General features: G+C 43.1%; 2 protein-coding genes across 8 annotated transcripts in view; one reads left to right on the top strand and one right to left on the bottom strand.

Annotated features, from left to right (window-relative positions):
• The window catches only part of LOC144294232 (uncharacterized), a 398,687-nt gene that overhangs the window by 155,996 nt on the left and 225,951 nt on the right, over positions 1 to 16,740 (bottom strand). The window lies entirely within an intron of this gene.
• The window catches only part of SYNDIG1 (synapse differentiation inducing 1), a 188,806-nt gene that overhangs the window by 160,374 nt on the left and 11,692 nt on the right, over positions 1 to 16,740 (top strand). Inside the window, exon 4 of one of the 6 annotated variants that reach the window (XR_013361690.1) lies at positions 15,572 to 15,687. The exons of 4 other annotated variants lie outside the window; for them this stretch is intronic. Coding sequence is in view for 1 of the 2 variants with exons in the window: in XM_077866055.1 (XP_077722181.1) it covers positions 15,393 to 15,452 (60 nt within the window). In the remaining variant the exon portion in view is untranslated. One more of the 6 variants, XM_077866055.1, reaches the window with a different exon arrangement.

The following is a 16,740-nucleotide window of genomic DNA, read 5'->3' as shown; positions in this document are numbered from 1 at the left end:
TCTCTCTCTCTCTCTCTCTCTCTCTGTGACTATCATAAATAAATAAAAATTTTTTTAAAATTTTAAAAATAAAAAAAATAAAAAAGAAACTTTATGACAAAAGTAAAAACCAAAGTTCGAGTTGTCAATGAGCCTTCGAGTGGCATTCTTCTGCTTTCCCCATTTCACCAGCAGGAAATGAGAAGAGGGAGCTGACTGGTTTATATCCTGCACCAGATGCCCTGTTTTGGGACATGGTAGAGGGCTCACATCATCACACTGTCACCTGGTACTTTCCGGATCTCGCTTCTTTAAGTCCCCAGAACCTTCCACTCTTTGCCTCATTTTCCTTTAAGTATTAGGGAGGCCCATGAGTATATGACACCATTCAGTCATCACACCTGACTAACACACTCCTACGGTAAACACAAAGAGGAGGTGAATAGAGGAGCAAGGATAAAAGTGAATCTCCCTCTCCATGCCCCTTCCTCAAAGCCGCCCCAAGGGGACCTCTTTGTACTCATTATGCTCATAGTAAGCATGCATGCAGTTTGGGTTTACAAATAAAAGAGGACTGACAAGCATTGCAACTTGTTTTTTCCACATAAGGTAAATACTTTTGCTATCAATATGTAGAGATAAGCAACAGTGTTTCTAGTGATTCTGTGGTGTTCTTGTATATGAATGTGCACGGTCTAATCATTTCCCTAAAAATAAGCTTACAACGCGTTTCAATTTCTTCTTTTGCAAGCACACCCACAAGTGAAATCCTGTTGAATCAAAGATTACGCACATGTAAACCTAATAGATACTGTAAGTTGACCTCCAGGAGTCTATGCCAATTTTTATCCACTAAGAAGATTTGACTGCTATCTTCCCCATCTGGGTTCAAGGTTCAGTTTTCACTCATCTGATAGATAAAAATAGAGATCTTACCATTTTTCAACTTGCATTTCATCAGTTACTACAATGTTAAACATCTTTGCTGTTTTAATCATTTCCTCTATGAATTGCTAGTTCATATGCTTACCTATGTTTTATTGAGTTTTTATATTTTATTTATTTGCAGACACTCTTTTCATATTATAGCTATTAGCCTGTTGGCCATTAGCTTTATCACATTTTCTCCCAGCAGACTTATTAATGATGGTGTTTGTCATACAGAGAAGTCCTGAGATCTCTCTGTATTTATTGGAAGGAAACTCAGAGAGCATCTCTGATGTAGGCGGATTATTGAGCATCTCACCACAACCTAGCAGAAAGCAGAAGGCTGTACTGGCATCTCACAGATTCCATCTGAATGAACATCTCCTACAGAGCAGCCCCAAGGGCACCCTGGCTTCATGACTCCATAGTCTCTTGTTTTTCTCAGATGGGAGGAAAACATGGGCTTCCTACTGCCCACCCCCACCAGTAGAAAGCCCTCCAGGATGTGGGAAGAAAAGTAGTGAAGAGGGCCACTGGTTCCATGCTGGGCTTCTTTCACATTGGTGAATTATAAACTCATGTGGAATTGAGTGTATTTTATTCCCTCGTGAGGGCAGAAAAGGAGAAAGTTGTATAGAAGAGCCCAGTCATCCTGCCATTGCTTAGCTCACATTTTACTTCTACACTCACGTCCTGCGTTTTCTTCACAGAACCTACTACTAAGGCACCATTCTCTTATCATTCACTGGTTTTGTAACTTTCCACTTTCCTGACTGGTAGTCTTCCCTGGTAGTCTTTGATAGTTTTTCCCAGCTGAGCTGCTGAAGAATGGAAGTGATGGGCATGACAAAGGCTAGTTGGAGATGCTGGTGGGCATTGCCCATTTTCCTAAATGGACAACGTTGTATCTTCTGGGGGCTGCATCGTCTTTCCCCCAGCACTCCTGCCTCCTGTTAAATATTTGTGTTTCTAAATTAGAAAAACATCTTGATGAGGATGCCAATGGAATGCCTTTTTATAGCCTCTATTTTCTTTCTTTATTTATTTAAAAAGCATACATAATTTTTGGAAAATTGAACCAATGCAATTATTTACATATATTCCTTATTTTTTCATGTGATCTTTGGGTCCCCACACTAATTCCCTCACCAGGCATCTGTGTTAACCATCTCAGTTGCCCACCATAGCCCCTCTATCTTCAGCCATTTGTAATGTGCCCATCTACGCACTTTGGCACCAAGCACACCTACCTGTATGAGGGTCCTATCATTTATTTCAAATTAGGCAAGATTTGACACACTTACTGCATCTCGGTGTTTTCTCTCACAACACTTACCCGACACTAAAAGTTTATTACTAAACCCATATTACTCTTTTTAACATCCATGCAAAAATCTACAGGAAGATAATGGTAATGTATTCAACTGTCTTCCACCACTGTGCATCTCCTCTTTCTGTTTTGTTTTGTTTTGTTTTGTTTTGTTTTGTTTTGTTTTGTTTTGTTTTTGCGAGGGGAAGATTATGAAAAAAGTTTCAGTTGCATGAGCCTTTGGTGAAAGTTTATTTATTTTTTTCTTTTTTTTAATAAATTTATTTTTTATTGCTGTTCAATTTGCCAACATACAGAATAACACCCAGTGCTCATCCCGTCAAGTGCCCCCCTCAGTGCCCGTCACCCATTCACCCCCACCCCCCGCCCTCCTCCCCTTCCATCACCCCTAGTTCGTTTCCCAGAGTTAGGAGTCTTTATGTTCTGTCTCCCTTTATGATATTTCCCACACATTTCTTCTCCCTTCCCTTCTATTCCCTTTCACTATTATTTATATTCGCGAAATGAATGAGAACATACAATGTTTGTCCTTCTCCGATTGACTTATTTCACTCAGCATAATACCCTACAGTTCCATCCATGTTGAAGCAAATGGTGGGTATTTGTCATTTCTAATGGCTGAGGAATATTCCATTGTATACATAAACCACATCTTCTTTATCCATTCATCTTTCAAGGACACCGAGGCTCCTTCCACAGTTTGGCTATTGTGGACATTGCTGCTAGAAACATCGGGGTGCAGGTGTCCCAGCGTCTCACTGCATCTGAATCTTTGGGGTAAATCCCCAGCAGTGCAATTGCTGGCTTGTAGGGCAGGTCTATTTTTAACTCTTTGAGGAACCTCCACACAGTTTTCCAGAGTGGCTGCACCAGTTCACATTCCCACCAACAGTGTAAGAGGGTCCCCCTTTCTCCACATCCTCTCCAACATTTGTTGTTTCCTGCCTTGTTAATTTTCCCCATTCTCACTGGTGTGAGGTGGGATCTCATTGTGGTTTGGATTTGTATTTCCCTGATGGCAAGTGATGTGGAGCATTTTCTCATGTGCGTGTTGGCCATGTCTATGTCTTCCTCTGTGAGATTTCTGTTCATGTATTTTGCCCATTTCATGATTGGATTGTTTGTTTCTTGGGTGTTGAGTTTAAGAAGTTCTTTATAGATCTTGGATACTAGCCCTTTATCTGATACATCTTTTGCAAAAATCTTCTCCCATTCTGTAGGTTGTCTTTTAGTTTTGTTGACTGTATCCTTTGCTGTGCAAAAGCTTCTTATCTTGATGAAGTCCCAATAGTTCATTTTTGCTTTTGTTTCTTTTGCCTTCGTGGATGTATCTTGCAAGAAGTTACTGTGACCGACTTCAAAAAGGGTGTTGCCTGTGTTCTCCTCTAGGATTTTGATGGACTCTTGTCTCACATTTAGATCTTTCATCCATTTTGAGTTTATCTTTGTGTATGGTGCAAGAGAGTGCTCTAGTTTCATTCTTCTGCATGTGGATGTCCAATTTTCCCAGCACCATTTATTGAAGAGACTGTCTTTCTTCCAATGGATAGTCTTTCCTCCTTTATCGAATATTAATTGACCATAAAGTTCAGGGTCCACTTCTGGGTTCTCTATTCTGTTCTATTGATCTCTGTGTCTGTTTTTGTGCCAGTACCACACTGTCTTGATGACCACAGCTTTGTAGTACAACCTGAAATCCGACATTGTGATGCCCCCAGCTATGGTTTTCTTATTTAAAATTCCCCTGGCTATTTGGGGTCTTTTCTGATTCCACACAAATCTTAAGATGATTTGTTCTAACTCTCTGAAGAAAGTCCATGGTATTTTGATAGGGATTGCATTAAACGTGTAAATTGCCCTGGGTAACATTGACATTTTCACAATATTAATTCTGCCAATCCATGAGCATGGAAGCACTGGGAGCCCTTTCCCCTAAGATCAGGAACAAGACAGGGATGTCCACTCTCACCACTGCTATTCAACATAGTACTGGAAGTCCTAGCCTCAGTAATCAGACAACAAAAAGAAATAAAAGGCATTCAAATTGGCAAAGAAGAAGTCAAACTCTCCCTCTTCACCGATGACATGATACTCTACATAGAAAACCCAAAAGCCTCCACCCCAAGATTGCTAGAACTCGTACAGCAATTTGGCAGTGTGGCAGGATACAAAATCAATGCCCAGAAGTCAGTGGCATTTCTATACACTAACAATGAGACTGAAGAAAGAGAAATTAAGAAGTCAATCCCATTTACAATTGCACCCAAAAGCATAAGATACCTAGGCATAAACCTAACCAAAGAGGTAAAGGATCTATACTCTAAAAACTATAGAACACTTCTGAAAGAAACTGAGGAAGACACAAAGAAATGGTGAAAGTTTATATCTCTATTTACCGATATATAAGACTAAACTGGAAGTAGGATCCTTCCATTATTGAGGAAAACAATGAACTTCTTTTCATCATACATATTTTGAAAGCAATTTTAATGTAGCGTTGTAAGGGAACCTGATCTTGGTCAGTCCTACAGGGAACTCTCTTGAGAATGTCCCCCTCTACAGCTGCCAGGCATTGGCCAACCTTCCACAGAAGGGGAACTTTAAGTAAGGCGGTTCCCTACAGCTGCAGGCAGTGCCCTGGGAGCCATCAGCAACCCATTCTTCCTGCAGTCAAAGAGGGTGTATTAGCCTTGAGGAGGGGTCCAGGGGTAAGGGCACAGCACCCACAGGATCTACCACACACAGCAGAGGTGCCAGATACATAGTGAACAGGCCAGTGAATGAAGACTGAGCAACAAAATGCACTATGCATGTGTGTATTTCATGTGGTCACTGAAAATCCCTTCCACTCAGAGCAATGTTTTCCGTAAGACCCTTCCTCTGCCCCCTGTCCCCGTCCCTCACGTGAACAGTCTCTCCACAGCAAAAAAGTAAGGACACTGTCAAGATGGGAGGGAAAGTGGACTTGCAGTGACAATCCCGGAGTTCAGAGAGGATGTCCTCAGGTCCCACCTGGCCATCAGATCATCTTCAGAAGCCTCTTACTAACCTGGACAAACCCAGAAAAATGTGGGCTCTGCTAGCCTCTTGCCACAGAGAAGAGCTTTCTCAAATGCTGATATCCCCCGATGTGATACATACCAAGTCATTAAAGTCCTCAATTCCAAATTAAGGACAGGAGAAGGCAGATGTTCCAGAAACAAAACAAGCAAGGAAAGAGCAAAACAAATGCTCCCCCAACAAGCACTATCCAGAGATCCAGCACCAGAGGCAGAGGTCTCACCAGGAGGAAAGGCTGCAGGAACAGAGACAGGGCAGGTAGGCTTCATTTTCTAACCTACCAAGTAGGCTGGATACATTCTCTATTTACCTGCTTCACTGTGCAGTTCCTCCATCCCATTTCCCAGAAAATGTCTCCACTTACTGTGGATACTCTGCAATCAAAACTCTCTGGACATAATCCAGGGCCATCATGGAAACATCTTAGACCCCGCTGAGACCCTGTGAGGTTAAATGCTTTGACCAAGCCCACAGCTGGTTAATGGCCAAGCCAGGACTACTACCTGCCTATCCAGTGTCAGAGTGAGTGCTCCCTACAGACATCACATTTCATAACCTCACAAGGATCATAAAATAGGAAGGCAAACAGGTCCCCTAAGCAAAGAAGAAAAGCCACCAGCACAACCCAGAACTGCTACCTCATATTGGAGCTGAGCCTCTCAGTGACAGTACAGGCTGAAAGGGACAGATGGTGACAGAGACCCCAGAGACAAGTAAGCTAGTTCCCATAGAAAGTGGGATGGATGCCACTTTCCAGTGCTGGCCAACTTGGTGGATGTGTGGTCACAGTTCACCCTGTGAAGCCTTGGCCAAAGAGCTGGGTCCTGGACTCAGAAGCCCGAACTGGCCCCTGGCATACAACTATGGGCCAGGAGGAGCAGGGCTTCCAGGGATGGTGACTCCCTAAGACTCAGAAGGCAAAAGCTGACCTCACTTCCACCTCACAGGACACAGGAGTCAGAGCCAAAGGCCCTTTGACATCGTGTTGCCATGACAACACCTTATTTGTAACACACCCCTCCCTCCCTATCTTGGTAAGAACAGGAGCTGCAGGGAAAGGAATAAATACCCAGTGGGTGAAGAAGGTCCAGGATGCTGCGGAACAGCTCTTCACCTTGGCACGCAAGGTGAGGTCACCCCCTGGAGCACAGGAGCCTCTTCACCAGTCTTCGTTTTTCTGCTGCAGATGCAAAATAGGATTTTTTACAGAAAGGGACAAAAACTGACAAACATGACAATTTTATTGATAACAGCAACATGGTGAAAGGTAAAAATAGAATTAGTGTGTTTTGTAGATGTGCCCCTGGATGAATATAGATGTGATTGCTACTGAAAACCAACCAACCAACCCATAGAAAAAGTCCAGGCAGTTGTGCACATAAATGGCGTAGTACATGTGAAACCAGAATCCTGGGCTTCCCATGACTCTCAGCTCGGGGACTGTATTCTTTTCTCTTCCAAGTGCACAGAGTGAACAAACTATGTTATTTATGAAATATCCCCCCAACAGCCCACAAATGCCCAAGGTTAAAGGCCTTGTCCTGAATCAACAGACCACATGGGCCTGGAAAGCCACTCTGCTTTCCTCCTCACATATGTGTCCTCTCTCCAGGGGAAGCCAGTGCAGGAAGATGAACAGGGGGTCCAGGAAGCAAAGGTGAGGAAGGTGTGCTTCTCACGGCAAGAGTGACAGAGACACTCACATGATTATACCAGAGCCACACGCCACCATCTGAAATGTAGAGACAGGAGAGGTATGTCTTTGCAAGGTAAATGGTGGCCAAGAAGAGTGTGACCAGGTTCAGGAGAGGGCTGCCAGATGGCCAGCAAGGGGCCCACATCCCCAGGGGAGGCACACCCCAGGATCCAGGCAGGTGCTATGTAGCAGAGTCAGAAGAGTATAGTTGGATCAAACTCCAATAAAAAATATATACATAAAAAAAAGAAGAGTATAGTTGGATCAGATGCTCAGACAACAGGGCACTGGGTTCTTTTTTTTTTTTTAAGATTCTTATTTATTATTCTTGAGAGGCACAGAGAGAGAGGCAGAGACACAGGCAGAGGGAGAAGCAGACTCCCTGTGGGGAGCCTGATGTGGGACTCGATCCCCTGGGACCCTGGGATCTGAAGGCAGATGCTCAACCACTGAGCCTCCGGGGCATCCCAGGGCACTGGGTTCTGTGCTGCGTCCTAGCATCCACAGTGCTGGAGGAACACTGGGGGTCGCTACACCTGAATCGCCCCCCCTCCAAGGACCCACACTAACACCTCTCAAATGCACACACTTCACAGATGACAGAGGTTGGCCTGAGCATGTCTGGGAGAAAATGGCCCCTGCTTTCTGTTCACACTGAAATCTTAGATGATGCATTAACTATGAAAACAACGGGGGGAACTTTAAAAACAACTACAGTTAAGAATTTAGTCTGTTCCTTCTAGTCCCTTTTCCTACGCATTATTCTATATATAAGTAAAACTAAGTCCTAAAGTCTACCATTTTGTAACTGATATTGTGAACATTTTTTCATATAATTAGCAATGCTCAGTGAGCATAATTGTTACCTAATACCTCACCGTAGAGAAATAACATAATTATTTAATTACTCACCTTTTAAAGCATTTAGATGTTCCTCAACTTTACAGTCTAATAAATAACACTGTGGGGTTTTTTCCCTTTTTTACTTAAATCTTTGCTAGTTTTTACTGTCACTTCTTAAGAAAAAAACTTTTCCTTTTTTTAAAATAAATTTTTCTTAAGATAATTAAAGCAATTTAATTCCTGGTTATCTAGTGGCCCTGCTGTGGGAAGACTTTTTAAAACAAATGTGTTTTGCTTATTGTACATTGCACATGGCACATTGCACAAAAGGTTTTCTGTGAAATGCACTGGAAGGAGAATATTTAAGAGGAGAGCTAAAGACCTGACATGTCCCCCATAGTATAGCAATTACAAGAAAGTTTGTTGTGCACACAAATTCGAGTTTTAGGGATCTCTTTTGTAGACATCACTGGGTGGACCCCCAGCTCTGGAAGGCACTAAACTGGCACCATGATAGATTTTCACAGGCCAAAGCAGCTGCTGCATGTGTCAGGGAGGCACCCCACACACAGCGGGAGCCCCCAGGTGCAGAGGGTGACATTGGCCTTCCTGCACCCAGACACGGCTGATCATTCCAAAGTGCCCAAACATTTGTTTGTGCTCCTGAGAATTTTTGTATACCCCTTTGAGTATTTAAGAAAAAGATCTGTTCATCTCCTAGCTTTTAAATCTTTGATCTCTGCCTCCCACCCTCCACTTATCTTCAGGAAAGAAGCGGGACTTTTGGCTAGAGATCAAGAATGATGGTAGTAGTTTCCATTGATGACCACGTGTTATGGTCCTGGGGTGGAAGCTGTTGTTCACCAGCTGTGTGATCTTGGAAGATGAAGTTCACCTTCAGCGAACCCTAACTCCTCATATCCAGGGTCGCAAGGAAGGATTCACATGCCGACATGTTTAGCAGGAAGTATCTGCAACTTACATTGAAATGCACCCCATAAAAGATAGACTGATGGATGGATAGAGAGTTGTACAGATTGATGAACAGACATCTAATAAGTAGAGCAAAATACTAATGACCAACTGATGTGGTAGATATATGGGTGTTTGATGTAGGTTCTTTTAACTTCTCCACATGCTTGACAATTTACATAATACATTGTTAGGGAAAACAGTATTAATAATGGCACAGGGATCCCTGGGTGGCGCAGCGGTTTGGTGCCTGCCTTTGGCCCAGGGCGCGATCCTGGAGACCCGGGATCGAGTCCCACGTCAGGCTCCTGGTGCATGGAGCCTGCTTCTCCCTCTGCCTGTGTCTCTGCCTCTCTCTCTCTCTCTCTCTCTCTCTGTGTGTGTGTGTGACTATCATAAATAAATAAAAATTAAAAAAATAATAATGGCACATATTTTATGGTGCAATGCAAAGAAGGAATGAGATGGGACAAGTGCCCACATGGTGTCTCACATAAAGCAGTAAGTCTGTGTGTTACTGTTGCTAATATTTGTCACAACAACCAGCTAAATAGGTATCATAACTCTGTTTAGGAAGAAAAATAAAATCGGATACTCAAAAACTAGTGAGTAGTGCAAGGGCTGACTGAGCTTGATCATGCCAGCCCTGGATTTGAGCCAGGAGTGTCTCTCCCAGAGCCCTGCTCTGCCTTCCAGATCCCCAAGGACAGAGTGCAGGAAGGTAGACCTGTGTCTGTAGTCACTGCTCTCAGCCTCTCACCTGCTCCCATCTCATAGCCTGGCCTTTTTTAAAAAAAATAAATAAATGTTTTACTTTAGAACAGTTTTAGATTTATGCAAATTTACAAAGGCAGGACAAAGAGTTTCCATCTACCCCTCATCCAATTTCTCCTCTTGTTGACATCTTAGGATATAGTCCATTTGTCACAACTAATAAATAAGACACACTGCACAAAAGGTTTGTAGTGCTAAGCATCAATAGTGATGTTGACAGTACTTCCCAACAGCCAAGGCCCCTTTCACAGATACATTTAGAACATATTAGTGGATTTGTCTGGTATTTAGTAATTTCTTAAGAAGTTACGAAAGTTCTTTATTTCCTAATCTGTCAGCTTACCATTTATTTGTCACTTGCCAGTTATTGAGGTGGGTGAAGACTCCTTTCATACAAAAGTCCTCTGTCCCTGTGGCCACCTATAAGGTTATCACGGTGTCTCATGAACTCATTATCTTCACCAGACACCCAGTCCATGTGATGCCAAGTGTACTGGGATTATTGCTTTCCTCTCAGCCTCAATTATTGTAGTTCATGGACTTAGTTTTTCTCTCTACCATACTCACCAATAGCCTCTAACTACAGTATCTCATAATACGACCAAATCTATCGGATAAACTATGGATTCCTTATTTTCCTGGAGACCTCACTCCCAGTGTCTTCTGTCTTCCTGCTCTGATTTAAATTGACTGCTCTTTGATGCCCTCTCTTTAACCTCATCTTAGGGGTTCCTTTGGATTCCTTTGTGCTTTATTTCTTAAATCTCAGGTCTGCTCTCAGGAGTACTTATCCCTGCAACACATGCTATTGTCATATGTTTATCTATGCAGGGCAAGATGTCTTGCATTCCAGCAAGATGGAAAACTGGCCAACATGGTAAGACACAAAACCATGCAGATCAAGGGTAACTTATTTCCAGGAGATTAGTCTGGTGTGGCTTGGGTTTCTAAATCTTTTGAGGGAAGGGAGAATATGGTGTTTGGCCAGGGAGGACCATGCAGAAATCCATAGCCTCAGAGCATGCCATCTATGAAAGGGGTTAGGAACTTTTCCCCTAGGCTTCAGAAACTAGGCAGTAAGCTCTGTGTCTGTCTTGGACCATCAGAACACAGTCAGCACCTCAGGGCCAGGCTAATCCTAGATGTGGGGCCTGAATTTACATAAAGGCATGGTACAAGCACCGTGCTGAGAAATTAAAGTACACATAGATTCAGAATTTACACCACAGACAATAAAAAGATGATTTCTAAGGACTGACAGTTTTGCAAACCAGCAAGGAGACAAATTAATCCTAGCTCTTGATAAAACCACAATAGAACATTTTAATCTGCATAAGGGGCAAAGTCATACAAGAGGGTTGTCAGAAGATTTTCCTCTCAAAACAGAATTATTACTTCCAGAATTCAATTATCTCAAATCAATTAATTTTTAATCTCTTTGAGATTATTATAGAATTCTACAACAATCTAAGTGACATTAAAATAATTGAAATCACTTAAGTGATTAAGAAGGAATAAAAATCCATATGAAAGAATAAGAGATCATATTTTAAAATTTTTTAAAAACTCAAACTTGATGGGATGAGCACTGGGTGTTATGCTATATGTTGGCAAATTGAACTCCAATTAAAAAATAATAATTAAAAAATAAATTAACTATAATGAAAATAAATAAATAAATAAATAAATAAATAAATAAATAAATAACTCAAACTTTTAAATTTTTTTAAAAACTCAAACCTGGAAAATGTATAGCTAGAATTTTTAGAATTGGAAAGTAGAAAGTACCTGTAATAAAAGACCCAATGAGTGGGTCTGGTTGCAGATTGCAGATTGACTAGTTGCAATTGAAGAAAGAATTTTGTACACCAGGGGATAGATACATGGGAATCATCCAAGTAAGCACAGAAAAAGAAATGGAAAACAGGAAGGAGACACAGCACACAGAAAGAAGAGTTCCAACATGCAGCCAATAGGAATTCCAGAAGGAGAGAAATGAGGACAGAATGGGGTAACAATAATATTTTAGATGGTAATGGCTGGAAGTTGTCCAAAGTGGAAACAAGTATAATCATCAGACTGAAGTAGCTCACTGAGTCTTGAGCAGAAAAAAGTAAGCTGAATACATGTAAGGACACATCATGGTGGGGCTGTAGAGCTTGGATTGGAAGAATCAACAAAAAGCTTCGCAGTAAGCCCCTCGTCTCCTGATTTAACTGTTTTACCCCTGACCATCTCATTGTTGCCCACAGCTTTGACTGCTATTCACATATAGTGAATTTCTGATTTCATAACTCTAGCCCAGATGCATATAGACAAATATGTGTCTTTACTTGGATATCCAGAGCCCAAGGTCAAATTTGTGGTCACCCTGCCGGCCCCTGACCGCCTCCCAAATCTACACACTTCCCCCTGTTTCACTGGTGTCACCTTTGACTAGCCAGTCTTCTGTCCCTGTCACTCACTTGGGCTGGCCCAGAAGAGGCATGGGGAACATCTGAAAGATGCACATCTCATGCTCTCCCACCCACACTCCCTTCCCTCTTCTTCAAGCACACCCTCATTAGCCTCCATCGTTAGAGGGTGCACCAGACCTGCACGGTCTGGGCCTCTCTGCATCTCCATTCTGTTCTCTCCTCTCTGGCCTCACCAGTCCTTTCTCCCTGTATTCCACCCGCATCCCCTGCCCATTCCCACAACAAGGCATCTCCAAACTCAAGCCCTGAGTCTCCAGGGAAGTCTTCTCTGGCCCCTGGGTCCAGCCATACTCCTCCACACTACACTGTCATGGAACTATTTACGACATTAATGTTCATACTCCCCACCCTTTTACCTTCAGAGTTAACACAGCACCTTGCATGAGGGTGACACTAAAAAAATATTCCTTTAACGAGTGAAGGATTTTAAGGAATGATTTTGCAGTTCTATCCCCAAAACTTGAGTGAATCCGTACCTTTTTCCATCCTGAATTCAAACACCATGCTGACTTGTGAATACAGCTATGATGTGTCCCGCAGAAATGTCCCCCCAATCTGTGAGCATCACAGTGTTTACTGCTGAGATTGCATCTGGCTCTCCAAGGCTGGGACTCTGTGTGGCTGCACTTGGCTTGCTCCCTTGTTTCTAACATTCAGTCAGTCCTCTTATGACGGCTTGCTTAGCAAGGAGCTGGATTTGAACTTGCTAAAACTGTTTCACATCTACTGCCAGTGAGTAGCCTGTGTTGGTCCCTGTTTGGGTCTCACTCCTGGCTGTCTTGCCTTTTCTTGAGGAACTTCGCTGCCTTCTGGTTTTGCTGCAAGGCCTGCCAGCTGAGGATGTGCACTTTCCAATTCTGTTTCCTCGGGGGCCTGTAATTTGTTTTTATTTTCCTGCTGCAAGAATTCCTGACATAAAACACCCCCCTGAATGTTTGCTGACTTAGTGGGAAAAAGGAAGTCAAGTCTCAGAATTTATTTTTGAGTGAAGTGGAATGAAAGTGAGGTGGTCATGGCAGGCATCCCTTGGATGTGACCCTGGAGTACACCCTAAGGGATAAGAGTTGTAAATCACACAGGAGCCTCTACAAACCACCTCTGTCCACTTCAAGACAGGATCTTTGGTTCAGTTGACTGCTTTTTGTTCCCCAGAAACATGCCTGTGAACTAGACTGCCAAAGACTGAGTGTTGGTGTCTCCAAATCCAAATGTGGAATCCCTGCCCGCAGTGCAATGGCATTCAGAGGTGGGCCTTTCAGAGGTATCAGGTTAGGATGAGGCCATGGGGTTGGAGCCCCATGATGGGATTAGTGCCCTACTAAGGAGCTAAAGGGACCAGAGTGCTCTCCCTCCTCCATGCAAGGACACAGCAAAAAGGCAGCCATCTGTAAACCAGGAAGAAAGTCCTCACCAGAGCCCTGATCTCAGGCTTCCAGACTCCAGAACTGTGAGGAAGATGAGTGCCAGATCTATGATAATGTGTCTCAGCAACCTAAGCTAAGATACAAACTTTCCGGTCCATCCCCAAACTCCCACAGGCCTTCCTGTATGTACCTAATTATGAGCATAAATCACTCATTTCCCAAATTTTGTTTTGTTTGTTTTTTAAATCCCAAATGAAAAAGGGCATTTCCATTTGGAAATCAGGCTCCAGCTGGACCAGCCGTCCTAACTGGGATTATTTTCTGAATAATCCAGATGTCCCCTGCTCCTGCGGAGTCCTTGAGAGTTATCATTTAAGAAGAATCCGGATATTTCAACCTGAAAAAAGGGGCTGAGCTTTCTTTCCCACAAATGCCTGTTGGGCCACATCCCCTGTGCCACATTTTGGGAAATGTTTGGTTCAAAGAGGATGTTTCTATGTTTTTCCTTTCCCTATTTTGAGAATGTTTGCCTCTGAGGCATGATTTGACGAGATATGTGTGCACAACAGACAGACACACACACACCCTTTATTCTACTGCATCACCCCGTTTCAGCTCAGATGCATGGATTTCAAGCTGTAGAGAATGGGGTATCCTTCACCTTGCCCACGTGTGCACCAACTCCTCACTTTGGTCCTCCAGGCCCCCTGACTGGGAGCAGATCATCACAAATATGCTGATGTTGACTTCTTTATTAGACCTTCTAACGAAGTGCCGGATGTTGGATGCAGGCTACTGAGAAACTGCTTGGTTGGAATTAATTAAAAAGCAAAGACAAGAAATTTCCTTTTTTTTTTTTTTTTGAAATTTCCTTTTATTGGATTTAAAAGAATAGGGGAATTTTTTTAAAGTCCCCTAATGCCAGTAATTCAAAACTACCCTTTTACAGAGGTGGTGGAGCTCAGGGGTATATACACATTTCCTGGTCTGTCTACAGGCCCTCCCAGCCTCAGGGGGGACATATGGATTCCTTAGAATGGCATTTGGACATGAATTTGGGGGCTTCAAAATGAGATGTTGAATTTCAAAGGGCAGGTCTCTACTCTGACATTGAATTTGACTGGAAAAGAGCTCAGATGTGGACATGGGAGCTTCCCGGAGGCTAAGGCAGATGGAAGCAGCTCTGTGTGCAACAAGGTTATATGCTAAGATCCATCCCCAGCTGAGTCTCAAGCTTGGCTTCTGTCCAGGTGGAGAGAGGGTGATTTGATTCCTGCCAGCCAGTGTTAGAGGAAAAAAGCCTGTCATCTACAGCTGGCCAGCACCAGGAATTCTCATATGTCCTACTGGGTTAGGGCAGAGGGAACCAGGATCTGAATATTTTGGTTCCTAAGACTGTTGAGATGGTATCACATGAAGATTTGCTGAGAATTCTCAGCCCAGCAAAGACAAGATAAATTCAGTGGTAGCAATATATACTGATGGTATGAGGTTCTCTCTCTCCCCTGCCCCCACTTTTCTGAGCTCAGGTGTAGATCTGCAGCTTGCAGAAATTTGATTTGCCAGACAGCCTGCTCAAGGCTAAGGGCTTGCCTCACATACTGGGGTGGCCTTTCTCCCTCCTGCTTCCTTCCATCCCTGTTCCCTCATCCTCTCTCCCTCCTCTCTCTGAAGCCCAGGGCTGATTTTCCTTGCTGAGCTGCACTTTCCACTGAAAGTGGGAGCTGCAGCCCCGGGAACAGACCGTGCCTCTTCAGCCATCAGCATCCGGACTGGCAGAGTAGGAAAGCTGGCTCATGGTCAGAAAGCCGGCTATTTGGTCTGTTCATCTGTGTTTGGGGTAAATGGGCTCACGTTCCTATTCAGATGATCCACATCCAACAGGGTGCAGATCTCTCAGTTGAAACAATAATGATAACTATAATGAGCAAGGGTGCTCAAAAGATGGTTTGGCTTCCTTGTTCTAACAGGAGGCTCCGTCAGTCCACCACCCAGGAGAGAACCGCGCTGACACAGCACCATCCATCTGACTACAGTGATTAGAAGGGCACTTCGCCCCTGTGGTCTTCCTCCCAAAAATGCATTAGATAACTCCCGGTAGAGGGGCATCCTACAAGACATCTAACCAGTCTTCCTCAACACTGTCAAGGTCATCCAAAACAAGGAAAGTCTGGGAAGCTGTCACAACCAAGAGGAGCCTAAGGAGACCTGACATCTGAATGCAATGTGGTATCTTGGATGGGGTCCCAGGACAGAAGGTGGACAGTAAGTCTTAAAAAATGGACTTTAGTTTATGATAAAGTATTAACATTGGTTTATCAGAAAACCCTCTGTGCACATTACTCTGACTAAAAATTATTTTACATGATGAATATATGCATATTCTGTTAGCAACAAGTCTACTCCTGGCTGTATGCCAACAAAAATAAGTATATATGTTCATTAAAATAAGGTACAAGAAAAAAAATAAGGTACTATGATGTTTATAGCGGTCTTATTCATAAATACCTGAAAACTAGACACTACCTTTGCATAGGATAATTGGCAAAGAAGTTACAGAATATTCATACAGTAGGACACTAGAGAATCAACTATCTATGTACCCCTATAGGGATGAATCACAGACAGTGAAGAGAGCCATGCACACTAGGATCTACACTACAGGATCGATTATAAGAAGTTCCAAAGCAAAGCTCACATAGCCTATTTTAAGACAGGGCAGTGATTCCTGCTGGGGAGAGTGACAGCAAGGGGACAGAGGAGCTTCCAGGTAGTGACTCGGTTCTGCTCTCCATCCAGGTGCTGGTTACACAGGTGTGTGCATGTTGTGAAAATTCACCAAGCTGTATGTTTATGAATTGCGCACTTTTCCTTATAAATGTTGTATTTGGGGAGGATGTGTGTGTATAGGTATATGTATTATATATTAATGTGTGTATATATAATACATATATGGCACATGTGTATCTGTGTATGTACAGACATGCATATGTATTATATAGACACATTTTTAAAAAGAATGAAAGACACAGAATAAGGAAATATGCAAATATATGGCCATTTACTGCTGTTCAAATCTGAGAATGGAGAAGGTGACAATTTTCAGTCTTTCTGATTTCATCTCTAATTCTGACTAACAATAGAACTTTGATGGTCTTGTGATCATTGTCATTCCCTAATAATCTGCACTCTGAGCACCTGTGATCCCAGAAGAAGCAGGGGGAGCCAGGGCACTGGGTAGGAGCATACAGCAGCAGCCTGGGCAGGGAGGTGGCAGTCGGAGGCATCAGGAGGCAGGGCAGAGTAGAAGGCCCCCCT

The sequence above is a fragment of the Canis aureus genome, chromosome 22 (genome assembly GCF_053574225.1).
Source record: "Canis aureus isolate CA01 chromosome 22, VMU_Caureus_v.1.0, whole genome shotgun sequence".
NCBI lineage: Eukaryota > Metazoa > Chordata > Mammalia > Carnivora > Canidae > Canis > Canis aureus.
The sequence above is the reverse complement of the archived record's forward strand: the minus strand, read 5'-3'. Positions and strand labels throughout refer to the sequence as shown.